At 63.8% G+C, this 16,752-nt stretch overlaps 1 protein-coding gene across 2 annotated transcripts; it reads left to right on the forward strand.

The window, feature by feature from the left end:
- Window positions 1-30: 30 nt before the first annotated feature.
- Window positions 31-16,747, forward strand: LOC111139221 (LLGL1, scribble cell polarity complex component). 2 transcript variants are annotated; one of them, XM_022491423.1, is made up of 22 exons: window positions 31-118; window positions 3,508-3,605; window positions 5,755-5,836; window positions 5,925-6,055; window positions 7,013-7,171; window positions 7,250-7,412; window positions 7,490-7,625; window positions 7,960-8,014; window positions 8,177-8,331; window positions 8,407-8,630; window positions 8,850-8,917; window positions 9,974-10,127; window positions 10,202-10,306; window positions 11,108-11,400; window positions 11,746-11,893; window positions 12,111-12,264; window positions 13,317-13,609; window positions 14,112-14,376; window positions 14,570-14,684; window positions 14,862-14,974; window positions 15,254-15,374; window positions 15,528-16,747. In XM_022491423.1, exons 1-22 carry the CDS (start codon window positions 38-40, stop codon window positions 15,601-15,603), a joined length of 3,189 nt encoding a protein of 1,062 aa, XP_022347131.1. In that variant the 5' UTR covers window positions 31-37; the 3' UTR covers window positions 15,604-16,747. The 2 variants fall into 2 exon arrangements, with proteins under 2 accessions (XP_022347131.1, XP_022347130.1); XM_022491422.1 differs by lacking the exon at window positions 31-118 and having other exon boundaries at window positions 3,391-3,605.
- Window positions 16,748-16,752: the final 5 nt, after the last annotated feature.

A 16,752-nucleotide genomic window follows, 5' to 3' on the forward strand; every position in this document is an offset into this window, starting at 1 on the left:
GGCGGCGGCGGGCGCGGCGCCGGCAGCCGGACGCAAGATGATGAAGTTTCGGTTCCGGCGGCAGGGCGCCGACCCGCAGCGCGAGAAGCTCAAGCAGGAGCTCTTTGCCTTCAACAAGGTGCGGCGGCGGCGGCGGCGGTGGTGGTTTGGGCAGAGGGCGACAGAGGGCGGGAGGGGGCGGGAGGGGGCGGGCCGGGGGCCCGAGGGCCCGAGGGCCAAAGCCGGGGGCCCGGGGGCCGGAGCCACGTCGGGCCCGGGGGGAGGGGGCGCCCAGCTGGGGCGCGGCGCGAGGAGCGGGCCGCGCGCCCCTCGGCGGGCCCCACTTCTCGTCTCCTCCCCTGCTCCACTCTCGGACTCTGGGTGGGTCTGGGTCCCTCGCTGACTTTCCGAGTCAGCTCCTCCGGGTCCCTGTGGGCCTCACTGGCCCTGGCTATGCGGATCTCTGTGTACTTGGGTCTGTGTGTGTGTCTCTCTCCGTGCGACTCTTTGCATGCCTCTGGGTCTCTGCCCGTCTCTGCCCAGGATCACCTCCCTATCCTCAGCCTGTCTGCCTCTGTCCCTGTGTGTCTCTGCGTATCCCTTCTCTGCCTTCCTTCATCTCTTTCTGTCTCTTGATCTCTGAGTCTTCGCCTGTCTCTCCTGCGTGTCTCATTGCCTACATGCGTCTCTGTGCAGTCTTTGGGAACTCTCCCCCTGGCTCTTGCTATCTCTTTCTCTCTCTTCCTTTGGGGGACCTCAGAGACCCTGCTCAGCCCTTGGGGCAGCCCAGGGCCCCAGTTTGTTTTGCTTTCGCACCCAGGCCGGTGGGGAGGGGTGAGGAATGGAGGCAGATGTTGTGGGGGGTGGGGCTGGGAAATCCCGTCCAGGTTCCCCTCCTCCCCTCCCCCAAGGCCCTAGGCTATGCCTTCCGGGTCTCTGACCTGCCCTGCTCTGCTGGGGGCTCCAGGGAAGATGCCTGGCTGGCTGTGTAGGCATCTACACTTCAACTCTTGGGGTCTCAGTTTCCTTTGCTATGAAATGGGGCCACCTTTTTCCCTGCTGTGGGCTCTGGCTCCCTGTGTCACATGGTCCAACTGACCTATCCTTTGGGCCAAGGTGGAGGTGGTTGCTCCTTCCTTTCTTTTCCTGGGTAGGGCAAGAGGGGGCCATGGGAAAGGGGCTGCCTTCAGCTCCCTCCTCTGCCCAGCTTTTGCGCTGATGTGTGGTAGATCCAGGCCCCCGTCTTTCCATTGCTAACTTCTGGGGTGTTTCTTCTGCCCTCACTTTTACTCCCAACCTCTGATTGCACAGCCCCTCACTGTTCTCGGGGATTAGAGTTATTGTTCCCATTATACGGGTGAGAAAATTGAGATTCAGAGAGGGATGATGACTTGCCCAAAGTCGCAGACTGCGCTGGGGCTCTCTGTCCTTGTGGCCCCTTGTCAACAAGATATGACTTGAGTCTTGAGGGGCAGGGATTTTTGGATGGGCTGCTGTGGTCCTGAGCCAGACGCGAGGAGACCCTTGTTCAGGAGAAGGCTCTGGAATGGCTAGAGGTGAAGTGGCCGAGGTGGGAATGTCTCTCAGGGCAGGCAGGGTTTGGGGCTGCCAGGGCCTTCAGACGTGGTGGCTGAGAAGTTTTCAGGGGCCTGGGGAACCCAGAAGGGTGGCTGGTGTCCAGGGTCTCCCAGCTGGTTCCCTTGGTGCGCTGGGTGACTGTGTGTGTGAGCCCCTGTAAGATGCGAGGAGGATGGTGGGGACAAGTGAGTCAGGGACTGTGAAGTGGAGACTGGAGATAGATGGTGGGTCCTCCTGGCTGGGCCTGGGTTGGCAGAAGCCAAGGGCTCCCTGCTCAGGAGAGTGAGGCCCCATTCTGAGTGGGCAGCGTTGGTGTAGTTTGGGGCAAGGGACTTGGTCACAATAGGAGATAGGCGATCACTAGAGAACAAATGGGTCCTAGATCCTGAGTGGTGGCGAGTGTCAGAAGCAAGCGTGGACTTTGGACTGTCTTGCATCCAGATCCCTCTCCTGCCCGCACCTTGCCCATGGGATGTCCAGTCTATGTCACTTTATATCCTGAGCTTCTCCTGTGTGAGGGCCCCCTTCTAGGTATTGAGGACACACCATAGTGACCCAAAAGGGACAAATGCCTCTTCACTTGGGGTGCTGAGGTACTCATGGGGGAGGCAGTGAAAAGCCAAAGCAGAAGAGTGAAATATGCAGCAGTTAGGATGATGGCCAGTGTTGGGGATACAATAAAGTAGGGTGAGGGTAGGGAGTGTGGGGACAGGGAGCCGCTAGAGCAGGGTGATTCAGGGAGGGCTTTGAGGAGGTGACTCCTGAGCTGAGACCTGAGTAATGGGGAGGAGCCCTCCTTGGGGAATGCTGGGTGAAGCACTTTCCAGGTAGAGGGACAGTAGATGCAAAGGTCCTGAGGCAGGAGCCTGCCTAGTCAATTGGAGGAGAGCAGAAGGCCGTTGGGCCTGGAGTCAAAGAAGTTGGGGGAGAGAGAGAGGAGGAGGACAGAGAGGGGCCAGGTGGTGAGGTGGGAGCTCGGAGAAGGCCCTGAGCAGAGGATGGGACTGGCTAGACCTGGTCAGCTCTAGTACGGACATGGCGAGGCTGGTGGGAAAAGGAAGGGCACTCCCCCCTACCCCCTGCACTGCCAGCCAAATGGGCGACTCTGTCCTCAGTGGCCTCACTGCCCCTAGTGCCCACATGGGAGACTGAGGAGGCTTGGAGAATGTGGTGATCCAAGCCAGCTGCAGAGAGGGTGCAGTCCCTGGCCTAGATTGGTTGAAGCAGGAGGGAGGCTGGGGCAGCAGGCCTGGGACCACGGTTTCGTTTGAAATGTGTGCCTTACTGAGGCACTGGTCAGGAGATGCCTGCGCCCACTTGTGGTGTCCCGCATTGGTGTTGAAGACAGGGTGGGAGCCCCTTCAGGCAGGCCTCTGGGGATGAGTGGGAGTTCCATGGTGGATGTGGGAAGGTGGCCGAAAGCATGAGCCAGTGGAAGGAAGGACTGAGAACCCGGAGGGCTGGAGTCTGCCATGGGACAGGCCCTGCCAGAAGGAGACGCCCTGGGGGAGCCGGACGAGCTGATCCCGGGTGTTGCCCTCCGATCTCCAGTGGGGCCCGTGGGGAGTGCCACACACATCATATGGGACCTCAGAAAGCATGGCAGCTCACCTCCAGGAGTGGGGCACAGAGCCCCACTCTGTGGGACGGGTAGGGTCGACTTCTGTGCCTGCACCTTGGGGGTCCTGCTTCTCTCTGTTGCCAGAGCCCTGCACAGGGCGGGCCGGACGTGGGTGCAGAGGACAAGGTCTTGGCCGGGGGAGGCCTGTGAGGTATGGGTTGCAGATGTGATCACCTGTTTCAGAGTTGGGAACACTGAGGTGCGGAGCTCAGATGGACAGGCGCCCATCCTCACCGTGCAGCTACACTAGTCTGGAGGCTGCCTTGGGGTGGGCCTCAGGTGGGCCAGGGGCTGCGTGCCGCTGCCCATGCCCTCCCCTCCCCCTGCAGACCGTGGAGCATGGCTTCCCCAACCAGCCCAGCGCCCTGGCCTTTGACCCAGAGCTCCGCATCATGGCCATCGGCACGAGGTCTGGGGCCGTCAAGATGTATCCTTTGCGTACCGAGGCCTTCAGGGCCAGTCCTCCTGCTCGCAGCCCCCTATGTGCCGACTCCTGGGGCCTGGCCCACCCCAGGAGGCCGCAGTCAGTGCCTGGGTCCTGGTGGAGTTGGTGCAGCCTCTGCCCTGAGACTTCTTTACAGAAATGGTTGTGGGGGAGGGGTCAGCTTGTAGTGGTCACAGCTGTCCCTAGCTGCGTTTCAGCCGGCAAGTTACCTAGGCGACCCTGCCACTGCTCCAGCAACTGACCGGGAACACTGGGCCGGGAGGCTGGCCAGGCGCGGTACCCAGCAGGGGTGGCGAGTGGGCCAGGGTCGCCTAGCGGGCCTTGCCCTGGTGACCAGGCATACACGTGTGTGCGAATGTGAAGACACATGTGTGCGGCCGAGGGGCTGGGGGCTGTGCCAGGCTCAGCATGGTGAGCGCGGCGCGGCCCCCACCTGGGTGCCGGCGGCTGCACAATGGGCCGTGTGAGCTGCACAAGGCGGGCTTTTTCCTGCCGGCGGGGGGGGGGGGGGGGGTGGGGGCACGCCGGCAGCTGACTGCCTCCCTGCCTGCTACGGAGGACCCCACCCCTGCTGCTTTTCTTGGGGAAGCCCCTCGGGTGGGGAAACCGAGGGAAGGGCCCACTTTGGGCTGCCTGCCCTCCCCCCGTGCTCCGTGATCCTCCAGCTCTCAGTACCCTCACTGGGGACGTTGGTTGGCCAAAAAATGAGTCAATGCCTGGAAAGGGGTGGGGTGGGCATGGGGGCCTTCCCACCCCAGGGCAGGTGGCCGGTCACGGGTGGGCGACTGGGCCTATAGTTTGCGAGTCCGCCTTCCCTAGGAGGTGTGGCGGGGCTGGGGTGCCCTTCCTATCCCATGGACTCCCAGGGAGGCACCGTGGAGCAGGGAATGGGGTGGGGAGGGGACAGTGCTTGGATCCCTTGCCCTGAACCGCCCTCCACCAGCCCCGGCCTGCTCCTGCCCCTCTCGGTGCTGTTGTACCCTCCCTGCACGTGTATTGTGTTCCCGCAGCCCCTTGCTCAGTCCCTTGTCCAGGCGACTCTGGTAGCCGCTTGAGCTGTCCCTCCATGGTGTTTCTCGTGCACGGGCTCTGCGTGCTCACAAAGAACCTGATGTACTCGTGAGGAGACAGCCCCAGAGGAGGAGGCTGGGGCCCTCCTCTTTCCCCTCCTTCCTTCCCCCAAACTACCAGAGCCCTGGGTTGGGAAACTGAGGCTGGCCACAGCAGCTACCCCTCCCCCTCAAGGGCAGCCGTCTCCTTGGCAACCCTGGTTCCCGCCCAGCAGCTCCTGCCCTCTCTTTTGTCCCCTCTTCTTGTGTTCTGGTTCCTGCAGGGAATCCCAGCTCTAGCTCCAAAGCAACGAGCCCCTGTGTTGTTGCTGGGCAACGCTGACCCCTCCCTAGCCCTCCCTCCTGACCCCCCTCCCCACCCCCTTCAGACCCCTGTCAGACCACTGTCGGACCTGGAGCTGTCTGGAGCTGCCGTCTTGACTCTGGCACTGACCCCAGGGACTTGCGGCAACTCACCCAACCTTCCCAAGCCTCCGTGCAATGTCGATGAAATGGGCTGGTCCCGGCCTCTCCCGATCACAGCAGGGGCTGCTGGCTGCCAGTCGCAGGGGGAGTTCGATGTCCTTGCTTGCAGCTGGAGGTTGGCCTGGAGCTGTGGGAAGAGGCAGCCTGGACTCTGCTGTGCCCCAGGCTTCCGTGCCCAGGCCTGGCCTGGCCTCTCTGCCTGTGTGATCCCAACCTGCGGGGCCCAGCTCTTAATGTACACAGACATGCTCTGAGGCTGACACAGAACGGGAGCCTGGCCATGTGCCAGACCTGGCCCAAAGGTGCTGGGTGTGTTTGTATTCTCACTTGCCCTGCATCAGCCCTACAAGGTGGGAGTGGGACTCACAAGCCCATTTTACAGATGAGGAAGTAAAGGTCACATAGTACCAACTTGCAGCGCAGAGTGAAGCCTGCTCTCTGAGCCTGGGGGTATCTTGGGGGTACAGACCGGTGCTTCTTCAAGGACGGGTGTCCCTCCTTGGACCTTGGAGGGCAGGCCTGGCGGGGGCCCATTGGAGGGTTCTTGGAAGGGAGGATCTCCCGTGCCTGCTTCTGCCCTTGACCTCTGCACTCAGCTATGGTGCACCTGGTGTGGAGTTTACCGGCCTGCACCAGGACACAGCCACTGTCACCCAGATGCACTTCCTGCCTGGCCAGGTGAGCCTCTCCCCTCCACGGCTGCCCCAGCCTCTGTGCCCTGCCCAGCCCCCGACTAGCCCGGTCTCTGTCTCTGCTCATCCACCAGGGCCGCCTCCTGACCCTGTTGGACGATAGCAGCCTGCACCTCTGGGAGATTGCCCACCGCAACGGCTGCGCTCACCTGGAGGAGGCTCTCAGCTTCCAGCCACCGAGTCGGCCGGGCTTTGATGGGGCCAGGTACCAAACGACTTGGCTGGGGATGAGCTGCGGGGCCTGGGGGAGCCTGGTGGAGGTAGTGGGAGCTGGCCTCTGCTGTGGGCCTAGGACCCCTGCCCTGGGCTTCGGGGGACGGAGTCCATCGAGCTGCGCCTGGGTTCTGGTGGATTTTTCGGGTGTTAAATAGGGGGTCCCGGCTGAGTCTCAGGTGATGCTCTGGTGGTGACTAGGGCTGTTCATGGTTGGGGGTGGGGTAATGGGCCGTAAAGTGCATGGCTGACAGGGCAAGTTTGGGGGCAAGGAGGGTCCCACCAGGCTGTGTGAGGTGCCAGAGAAGACATTTTGGGGGCAACTGAGTGGGCCTGGACCCCCGGTGAGAGTGTAAGGGGCCTCTCGGTCCCTGGCCCTACTGGCCCTTCCTGAAACGGTCAGTGTGGGCAAGTCCTTAACCCTTCAAGAATCCTGTACTGCCTGAGTGGGCAGCTTGTCCTGCTCCTGCTGAGGGCTGAGTGAGACCCCCCACACATCCAGCCCTCCCCTTGAGATGGGTCCCCCAGGGGAGGTCTCTCATCCTCTGCAGGCAGGGTCAGTCTGGGGCACCTCCAGTGAAGTCGGGGCCATCCGTGGGCTGGTGACTGGGGTTCCCGGGTCAGGCTCAGGAGGGTCGTGTGTGTCCTGGAGCCCTTGGTCCTGGCCTGGGCGCTGGCCTGGTTCCTGCCTTCCCCTCCTAGTGAGTGGGAGGGGCTCGGGAGTCTGTCTCTAAGACCTGGGGAACCTATTTTTATCCCTCTCCTTCCCAACATCCTGATGAATAATTGAGTGCGCTAATTACACCGTCGCCTTCCCGGTGTGCCAGCCCACTCGAGAACCGGGCCTCTGTGAGCACAGGGGGGCCGTCATGAGCAGCCCCGCCCCATCCATACCCCTCCTTAGCAGGGCCTGGGCTCACCCTCACCTGCCTCCCCTCCTCCTGTGCAGTGGCCCGCTCAGCCTTGCCCGCGTCACAGTGGTCCTGCTGGTGGCGGCTGGTGACATGGCAGCCCTGGGCACTGAGGGCGGCAGCATCTTCTTCCTGGATGTTCCCACCCTGACACTGCTCGAGGGGCGGACTCTTGTCCCGGACGAGGTTCTTCGCAGGTGAGAGGCAGGCGGGCCCCCCAGCAGCTAGTCCGGGCCTCGGGGTGCTCCTGTCAGCTCACGTGAGCCCCTCCTCAGCGTGCCAGACGACTACCGGTGTGGGAAGGCACTGGGCCCCGTGGAGTCACTCCAGGGACACCTGCGGGACCCCACCAAGATCCTCATCGGCTACAGCCGAGGCCTGCTGGTCATCTGGAACCAGGCGGCACAGTGCGCAGACCGCGTCTTCCTGGGTAACCAGGTATGTGGGGGAGGCCGGCGCCCGCCGCCGAGGCCCTCTGCTCACACCCCTGCTCACACTCCCCGCCTGCCCAGCAGCAGCTGGAGAGCCTGTGCTGGGAACGCAGCGGCAGCACGCTGGTCAGCTCCCACAGCGACGGCAGCTACGCCGTCTGGTCCGCCGACGCCGGCGACTCCCCGATGACCCAGCCCACAGTGGCCACCACGCCATATGGTGAGTGCCGGGGAGGCCGAGGGCGGCTCCTGCCGCCTGAGCATGGGGTTGGCCCGTGACCCCAAACTCAGGCACTTGGGGCTGCCTGGCCTTGGTGGGGATGTCCAAGAGGACTGGTGGAAGGCGGTGGTGCCAAGCGCCATCCTCAAAGGTGAGCCCGCTGGGGGGGGGTGCGCGGTGGGATAGTGGGCCTTCCCCTCTGGGAGTCAGGAAGCAGCTGCGAGGTGGGGAGCGATGGAGGCAGACTAGGAATGGGAGAAGCTTGGAGAAATGTGACCTGGGGCCCTTCCCGTCCTGGCGAGTGAGTGAGCCCGACACTGTCCCACCCCTCCAGGCCCCTTCCCCTGCAAAGCCATTAACAAGATTCTGTGGCGAAACTGTGAATCTGGGTAGGTGGGGAGCGGGTTCTCAGATGCGGGCTGGGGGCTGTGTCTGCAGCGGGGAGTAGGGTGGGCGCAGGGGCGCAGGGACGGCCTGCATCGCTCTCCCTGGGCTGGGCAGTGTGCACCTGTGGCCCTGTGGCTCACGCAGCTCCCCTGCCGGCCCTGCAGGGACCACTTCATCATCTTCAGTGGAGGCATGCCCCGTGCCAGCTACGGTGACCGCCACTGTGTGAGTGTGCTCCGGGCCGAGACCCTGGTGACGCTGGACTTCACTTCCCGCATCATCGACTTCTTCACGGTGCACAGCACACGGCCTGAGGATGGTGTGTGCCCGCCCTGGCCCGTGCTCCATGCCCCGTGCCCCCTGCCACTGGGCTCACCTAGCCCTCGTCCCGCAGAGTTCGATGAGCCCCAGGCCCTGGCCGTGCTGCTCGAGGAGGAGCTGGTCGTGCTGGACCTGCAGACGCCCGGCTGGCCTGCCGTGCCCGCCCCGTACCTGGCCCCACTGCACTCATCCGCAATCACCTGCTCTGCACACGTCGCCAATGTCCCTGCCAAGCTGTGGGCCCGCATCGTGAGTGCTGGTGAGCAGCAGAGCCCGCAGCCTGCCTCCAGCTCCTCGGTATGTGCCCGAGGGCCTCCTGCGGGGTGAGGGTTGGGTGGGGGGTGGAGGATGGCAGTGGTGATCCAGGCTCTGGCCAGGCCCAGGCCTGGAGTGGGGAATGTGGCAGACGTGCATAGGGAACTCAGAGGCAGTTTGGGCCCTGGGTGCCAGGCCCAGGGTGAGAAGAAGGCATTTGTCCTGACCTTCTGCTTCCAAATCTCTGCCTCCCTCTCCCAGAGCTGGCCCATCACTGGGGGCCGGAACCTGGCCCAGGAGCCATCCCAGCGAGGGCTGCTGCTGACAGGGTAGGCAGATGTGTGTTCTGTGGTCAAGCACAGGTGTGACGTGTGTATGCGTGTGTGTGTGTGTGTGTGTGTGTGTATGCAGATGGGGCCTGGTGCAGGCCCCACAGGTGCGGGAGAGCCTGTTCGGGGCCTGGTGGATACTGACCTGCCTGGTGAGCCAGGCCCCGCCCCTGGTGAGACCAGGCCACCCCCTCTCCTGCAGGGTGGCTTAGGATGAAGCTTCCCTAGGCCCTGGTTTAAGGCCCCGCCCTGCCCTGCCTTTTGGTCTGGAACTGAGCTCCACCCACCCGGCCTGCCCTGGGACCGGAAAATCTGGGCTGGCCCACGCGGATCTGCCCTGGGCAGGTGTTGCAGAGCCCAGCCTGGGCCTGGCGGGCGCTGACGTGCCCAGTGACTCAGGCCCTAGCTTCCTGCCTTGCCTCTGCTGCCTGCCTGTGCTGGAACCCTCAGGCCTCTGGTTCCAGCATCCCCTGCCCTGCTGGGGAACTGATCGTGGCTCTGGAAGTGTCCCAACCGGCCCCAGAGACTCAGGCACCTTTTCACACCCTGGCTCTGGGTTCTCACCACTGCGCGGAGGCCCCTGACGTGGGCCCTGCAGCTGTGTCCTGAGGCTGCACCCCAGATCTGTCTGCTCCTGCCCCCTATTTCCCCTCCCTGCTTCCTCCCAGCCTCCTCAGGCTTCCTGCTGCTCTGCCTACATGGCTGCCCCATGCCCCAGCTGATCCTTCTGCGCTGTGGCTAGCTCCCGAGCGCCTTTCCTGGATACGCCCGTAGTCCTCTCTTCCCTGCATTTTCTCCTCTACCATCTCCTGCTCATCACACTGGTGATTATTTCCACCCCTTTTCACCCTGTTTGAGAGGCCCAGGTTCATGGGGTCAGGTATACAGTGGGCGCTCAGTATGTGTTCACTCGTTGCAGTAGATGCGTCCTTGTGTGCCGCGGGAGTCTGGTCAGTGCTTGGCATCTGCAGTGGGTGCTCAGTGAGTGGTCGCAGGGTGAGTGGCTGGGGAGGCGCAGGGGGACCAGGGGTGGGGCTGACGTCGCCTTCCCCGCAGCCACGAGGACGGGACTGTGCGGTTCTGGGATGCCTCTGGCGTGGCACTGAGGCCGCTCTACAAGCTCAGCACAGCCGGCCTCTTCCAGACAGACTGTGAGCACGCTGACAGCCTGGCCCAGGCCGCCGAGGACGACTGGCCCCCCTTTCGCAAGGTGGGCACCTCCCTGAGCTCTGGGGACCTGGGCCCCGCCCTGCCCTGAGTCCTCACTCCATTCTGCCCCCGCAGGTGGGCTGCTTTGATCCCTACAGTGATGACCCTCGGCTCGGTGTGCAGAAGGTGGCCCTGTGCAAGTACACGGCCCAGATGGTGGTGGCTGGCACGGCAGGCCAGGTACGGCAGAGGCGGCTTCGGGTTGAGGTCTCCAAGGGCTTTCTGAAAGAAGTAGATCTGACTCAGAGTGGGGCTCCAGGTGAGGGTGGCTGGGGTGAGGCCGGCCAGGGAGGTGGAACCTGTTGGGGGCCTTGAGGCTAGACACCGGCTCTTGGGGAACCACGGAGGGTTGGGGCTGGGATCGGGAGCACAAGTGTAAGGTGAGCCCTGGGAGCGTGGGGACCAGCAGGGCTCAGTCCCTGCGGTGCCCCCAGCACCCCGCACGATACATATGTGTTCTATGGGCACTTACTGTTAAATGGGAGACCGGTGAGTGGAAAGGAGTTTGCTCCAAAGGCCAGTGGCTCTTGGTTACTGCTTTGTCACTGGTACTCGTGCAGTAGACAGAAGGTATACTCTGTATACCTTATATTTTGTATACCTTACACCTTATACCTTAAGGTATACTTAAGGCATACCTTAATATATATAAGAATATAAGAACTTAGTAAGAAAGTACACTCTGTATACCTTATGCCTCGTACTCTGTATATACTCTGTGTGTTTAATGGAGACGGGCTTGGGGGAATGGGATACTTGGCTCATAAAAAACAAGGAAGCACGTCTTGGTCACCATTGTGTTCCCCAGTGCTCAGTGAAGGTCCTGGTATACAGCAGGCATTCAGTAAGTGCTTATTAAGTAGATGAACTAGAGATAATACCACTGGGACCACCCTGATGGGCTTGGCAGGCTTGGCTGGGGCCTGGCTACTCCCATCCTCCTCCATGCTGACCCCTCCGCCACCCTGACTGTGCGCTCAGGTGCTGGTGCTGGAGCTAAGTGATGTGCCCTTGGAGCAGGCCGTCAGTGTGGCCAGCGTGGACCTCCTCCAGGACCGAGAGGGCTTCACGTGGAAGGGCCACGAGCGGCTGAGTCCGCGTACGGGGCCGCTGCTGTGGCCTGCTGGCTTCCAGCCCCGAGTGCTGGTTCAGTGCCTGCCACCAGCTGCTGTCACCGCTGTCACGCTCCATGCCGAGTGGAGCCTCGTGGCCTTTGGCACCAGTCACGGCTTTGGCCTCTTCGACTATCAGCGCAGGAGCCCAGTGCTGGCCAGGTGTGTGGGGGGTGGGGCTGGAGCCTGGTGATGCAGGGTCTGTACTGCTCCCCCCGCCCCTACCCCCGACCTCAGCCTCCTGTGGGAGCTCTGATGTTCCCCTACACCTGTCTGGGCCTCGCTTTCCCCTTTTAAGGTCTGAGATAACAGAGGTAGGGTGCCCTGAAAGCCCCCTGCCCCTCTGGCAGCCCTGTTCTTAAGGGAAGTACCGCCGGGGAGTTTGAAGCTGCTGGGATGGTGGGGCAGCGTCCCTGGGCCTCTGGTTCCTGACCCCCGGGGCCGGCGGCTGCACGGTGGCCACTCCCGGAGTCTGCTCCGGGCCCTGCTGACGTAGCCTGCCCGCAGGTGCACGCTTCACCCCAATGACTCTCTGGCCATGGAGGGCCCACTGTCCCGGGTGAAGTCCCTGAAGAAGTCTCTGCGCCAGTCCTTCCGGCGCATCCGCAAGAGCCGAGTCTCGGGCAAGAAGCGGGCTGCCAATGCCACCAGCAAGGTGAGCCGGGGCTCGGCTGCCCGGGTGCCGCCCAGCTGCCTCCGCAGCCTGGGCATCGCGCGGAGCCAGGCCCCGGCCCTGGCCTGGGCCCTGAGCCCGGTGTCTGGTCGCCATGGTTGCCCCGGCCGGTGTGGTGAGGGCAGGGCGGGGAGGGTGCCGGGCTGTTGGGCAGTGGGCTGTGGGGGAGGCGGCGTCCTGGAGGCCGCTGCCCCTCCAGTTGCAGGAGGCCAACGCGCAGCTGGCCGAGCAGGCGTGTCCCCACGACGTGGAGATGACCCCGGTGCAGCGCCGCATCGAGCCCCGCTCCGCCGACGACTCCCTCTCCGGCGTCGTCCGCTGCCTCTACTTTGCCGACACGTTCCTTCGAGATGGTGAGACGGGGGTGGTGGGGATGGGCTGGGGGGATGGGCCTCAGCTGGCCATCTAGGCCATGTTGGTAGGGGGCACTGCACCTTCTGGGAAGGAGGAAAGCCGACCGCATGCTGCCTGGAGCTGGCCCCCCAGGCACGCTTGGTTCCTGGTGCCGTTGTCCATTCATCTCAAGAACAGCTCCTTATGCTTGGTCAGCATCTAGTCTGGCCCTGCTTGGCATCTTACTTAGGGGACTTCCGGTCCCTGGGTCTGCGAGGGGAGCACCCCCTCTCGGTGTCATTTTTATGTTGGGGATCCTCTGTCCCATGGCTCTTCTCATTGGACGTGGCAGCCCTCCTTACCACGTTCTGCTGTCCCTGTGAGGCGGCCGACGGGGCACGGCTTCCCAGTGGCCGGTGTCCCTTGTCAGGGCTGCGGTGTGAGCTGCTGACTTTCCCCGGGGGTTTGGCTCCCCCTGGCGGCTGCTGCAGAGGCCAGCGGCTCATCAGGGGCTCACGGCAGTGACTGGCACTTCCTGCTGGCTCCTGCTCCGATTCCGCATGGAGGGCCTGTCCCCAGAGTTGCAGCTCACATGGGCAAAGCTGGCGAGACAGTGTCCCCGGGGGCCCCAGTGTCTTCCAGCCCCGGACCGAGGGCTCCGTGTGTGGCTGTGAGGTGGCAAGCACCCTGAAGGGGGTTGGCCACAGCCCACTGGAGCATCTCTGTGGGGTGAGGGTGTTCTGAGTCTGTCACTGGGACCGGTGATGGTGTACGGTGGCGTTGGGGAACGGTCAGGGCTGGGGCCCTTGGTACGGAGCTGGGGGCTGAGGGTGCCGCGGGACGGGGTTTAGAGGCCCGGGTGTAGATGGGGGCCTGCAGACGTCTTCGAGGCCGTTCCCCCTCGCGGGGGCTGTATCCCAGGCCCCACATTTCATCAGCAGCATCGGGACCGTGCCTTGGCCTCTGGGGAGGCGTGGGTCGGGGGAGAGGCGGTTCTGGGGCCTTGGGAGGGGAGAGGAGGAGCCCGTGGGGCGCGGCCGGCAGCCCGCCTCACCGGCCCGGCCTCCCACAGCGGCCCACCACGGACCCACCATGTGGGCGGGCACCAACTCGGGCTCTGTGTTCGCCTACGCGCTGGAGGTGCCGGCAGCGGCAGGCGGCGAGAAGCGACCCGAGCGGGCGGTGGAGGCCGTGCTGGGCAAGGAGGTGCAGCTGATGCACCGCGCCCCCGTGGTGGCCATCGCCGTGCTGGATGGCCGTGGCCGCCCACTGCCCGAGCCCTATGAGGCCTCCCGGGACCTGGCACAGGCCCCTGACATGCAGGGCGGCCACGCCGTGCTCATCGCGTCTGAGGAGCAGTTCAAGGTAAGCCTCAGGAAGACCCTCCAGGCTCCTGCCCAGACACCATTGGACCCTCTAGAAACTGCCCTGTACCCCTCATCTGCTGAGATCCCTCCCTCTTTCTGAGACACCCCTGGCTAGTACAGGTACCCCCTGTAGAGCCCAGGTGGCCGCAGTCCCTCAGCACCCTCCTGCCCCCCTGAGTCCCCGCCAGGACCCTCTGAGCACTCCTTGGGGCTCTGCCTGGCTGGAGGGCGGGATCTGAGGGGATAGCAGCCACCTGACCCTCACAAGCCAGTGTGGCTGGTTTGGCCACAGGTGGCGGGGCCCTGGGAGGTGTCCCGGAGCAGCATGGAACCTGGGTGGAGTGTGAGGAGAGGGTAGCTGGGGGTGGGTGGGTCCTGGGTGGATGTGGCCCTGTGGCCAAGCAGCGCACGCCCCGCTCGCAGGCTGGGTCCGGGGTGGGGGCTGCTGCCTGTGCTTGGGACTCCAGGCTCTGCTCACTGGCCGCCCCGCCCGCCGCCAGGTGTTCACGCTGCCCAAGGTGAGCGCCAAGACCAAGTTCAAGCTGACGGCCCACGAGGGCTGTCGCGTGCGCAAGGTGGCACTTGCCACGTTTGCCAGTGTGGCCTGTGAGGACTACGCGGAGACCTGCCTGGCCTGCCTCACCAACCTGGGCGACGTGCACGTGTTCTCAGTGCCTGGCCTGCGGCCGCAGGTGCACTACTCCTGTATCCGGAAGGAGGACATCAGCGGCATCGCTTCCTGCGTCTTCACGCGCCACGGCCAGGGTGAGGGCAAGGCTTCCTGGGGCGGGTGGCCTGAGCGGGGCTGGGAGGGTCACTGGGGAGTGTTGGCAGAGAGGGGCCCCAGGGCTGGCGCGGGACCGGCCCCAGAGGCCGGGGGGAGGGGGAGTCCGCTGAGGGGCTGTGGTTGGAGTCCCAGCCCTAACTGCACCCCTCTCCTCTCCTGCACCCCCTCCAGGTTTTTACTTGATTTCTCCGTCTGAATTTGAACGCTTCTCTCTAAGTGCCCGGAATATCACAGAGCCGCTCTGCTCTCTGGACATCAGCTGGCCCCGAGACAGCACCCGTGCCAGGTGCGTGGAAGGCCCAGCTCAGGAGGCCTACCGTGGGCGCTCTCATCGCCGTGCCCTGACTCTGCATGGAATGAGGGTGGCCCTCCATGGTGGCGCCCCTCTCTGACCCTGGGGCCTGGGAGAGGGCAGGCAGGGTCTGACATGTGTGGGGTCCCCATCATGACCCCGTCTCTGCAGCCACAGGCTCCGAGAGTCACCCAAGCTGAGCCAGGCTAACGGGACCCCAGGCATCGTCCTGGCCTCACGGAGCCGCGATGGAAGTCCAGATCCTGGCCACAGCAAGGGAGCTGGTAAGGGGGACTGGGGTGGGGAATAAAGGTGGCCAGACTTCCACACAGCTCAGACGTGGGGGCAGGTTTCCGTGGGAGGCAATAGCCTGGCCCTGGCTAGAAGCCCAGGATGGGGCAGGCTAGGTAGGAGAGGGCTGGAGGTCAGCCCGTGGTCCCAAGCCTCACTGTGGGCTGGGTTTGGGTCTAGGTCCTCGGGTCTGCGGGGATGGAAGGTGGAGTGCTGAGGGTGCTCGGTGCCGTGGGGCTCCAGGCAGGGGCCTGACCACTTCCTCCCTGCAGACACCCCCGAGCCGCCTGAGGCCATGCTCTCGCCCATGTCCATGGACTCGGCCACTAGTGCGGACACCACACTGGACACGACAGGGGACGTGACGGTGGAGGACGTGAAGGATTTCCTGGGGTGAGGCACACGGGCGAGTGGGGTGCGGGAGGGTCTCCCCAGGCTCCCCAGCCTCCTGCTTGCACCTCCGGCCTCCCTTCTGTCGGACCCGGGCACGGACGTCTAAGGAAGGGCCTGGCGCCAGGACCTTCTGATTACCATCCCCTCCCCCAGCTCTTCAGAGGAATCGGAAAACCTGAGGAACTTGGCAGAAGATGAGGCTCGAGCCTGCGCCATCCTGATCAAATAAGGTGCTGTGGGCTTAGGGCCCTGAGTCGGCCCGCTCCGTGCTGTTTGACGGCCCTGATTTTCATGCCCGGGTCTTAGAAAAACAGGGCCGGCCTGTCAGTTCCTGGATGTCATAGGTGGCGTGTGGAGCCGGTCCAGAGCAAACAGCGTCGCAGCGCTGGCAGCTGGGGGCTTGGGGGCTGGCTTGGCCAGCGCGTTTTGCAGATGAGATCCCTCGGGCTCACGTGGTCAGGTCCAGCCCGGTGATCCCGGGGAGCAGGACCTGGATCTGGGGTCTGCGTCGGGGGTCCCTAGGTCTGCCCCACCTGTTGGCTGTCTGGTGCCCCTACCCAGTGTGGCCCTGCACTCCAGCTCCCTCTTCCTATTGTTGGGGTTACTGCTGCCAAGCCTGACCACCGTGGGGCCGGATGTGCACAGTGCTCCGGCTCAGCAAGCCCGCCTCCGGCTGTCACTGCAGGACCCTTGTCCCTGGGGGGGGTGGAGTCAGCGTGGTGGCCCCTGCAGGGCTGTCGGCCCCTCTGGGGCTCCTTGCCTTTCTCTGAGCCCTCTTCTCTTCCTTTACCAGGAAGGCCAAAACTACGTGGCTCCCAACTGCCCTGCTCGGAGTTGGGATCCAGGACTCCCTGGGCCCTTTGCCTAGACCCACATCTGCTAACCTGTGGCCTCCACCAGGACCTGCCCGCCCCATCCCAGGGCGGTGCGGGGCTGTGAGCCTGGGGCTCAGCCCTGAGCCTCTGGGGCAGATTTGCAGCGGCCCCTCCTGTGGGCAGCTGGCCGCCTGGAGGCCAGGTGCCATGGGGAGAAGACAGCTGGGGCTGGCAAGCCCACGCCACCTCTCATCAACACACCGTCCTTCCCCAACCCCTTTGCAAAGAGTATTTTTCTAACGCCTGTGCTGGGCTGGACGGGCATTTCTAAAACTATTTTGGTACTTGCTCCTGGGCCAGCACCCACCTCCACCCCCCAGTCTGTGCACGAGTACGTGTGTGCGTGTGTGACCGCGTGATTGGGATCTAGTTAGAGGAGTGTGTGTGTGTGTGTGTGTGTGTGTATATGTGTGTGCACGTGTTGGGAGGGGGGTCGGTCAGGATGGGTTTCCCTGTAGATTGTACCTGGAGTTTTTTTCTTGTTATTTTGTTAAGATTAGCGC

This window comes from Enhydra lutris, unplaced genomic scaffold (assembly GCF_002288905.1).
Source record: "Enhydra lutris kenyoni isolate GAN:26980312 unplaced genomic scaffold, ASM228890v2 scaffoldscaffold97, whole genome shotgun sequence".
NCBI lineage: Eukaryota > Metazoa > Chordata > Mammalia > Carnivora > Mustelidae > Enhydra > Enhydra lutris.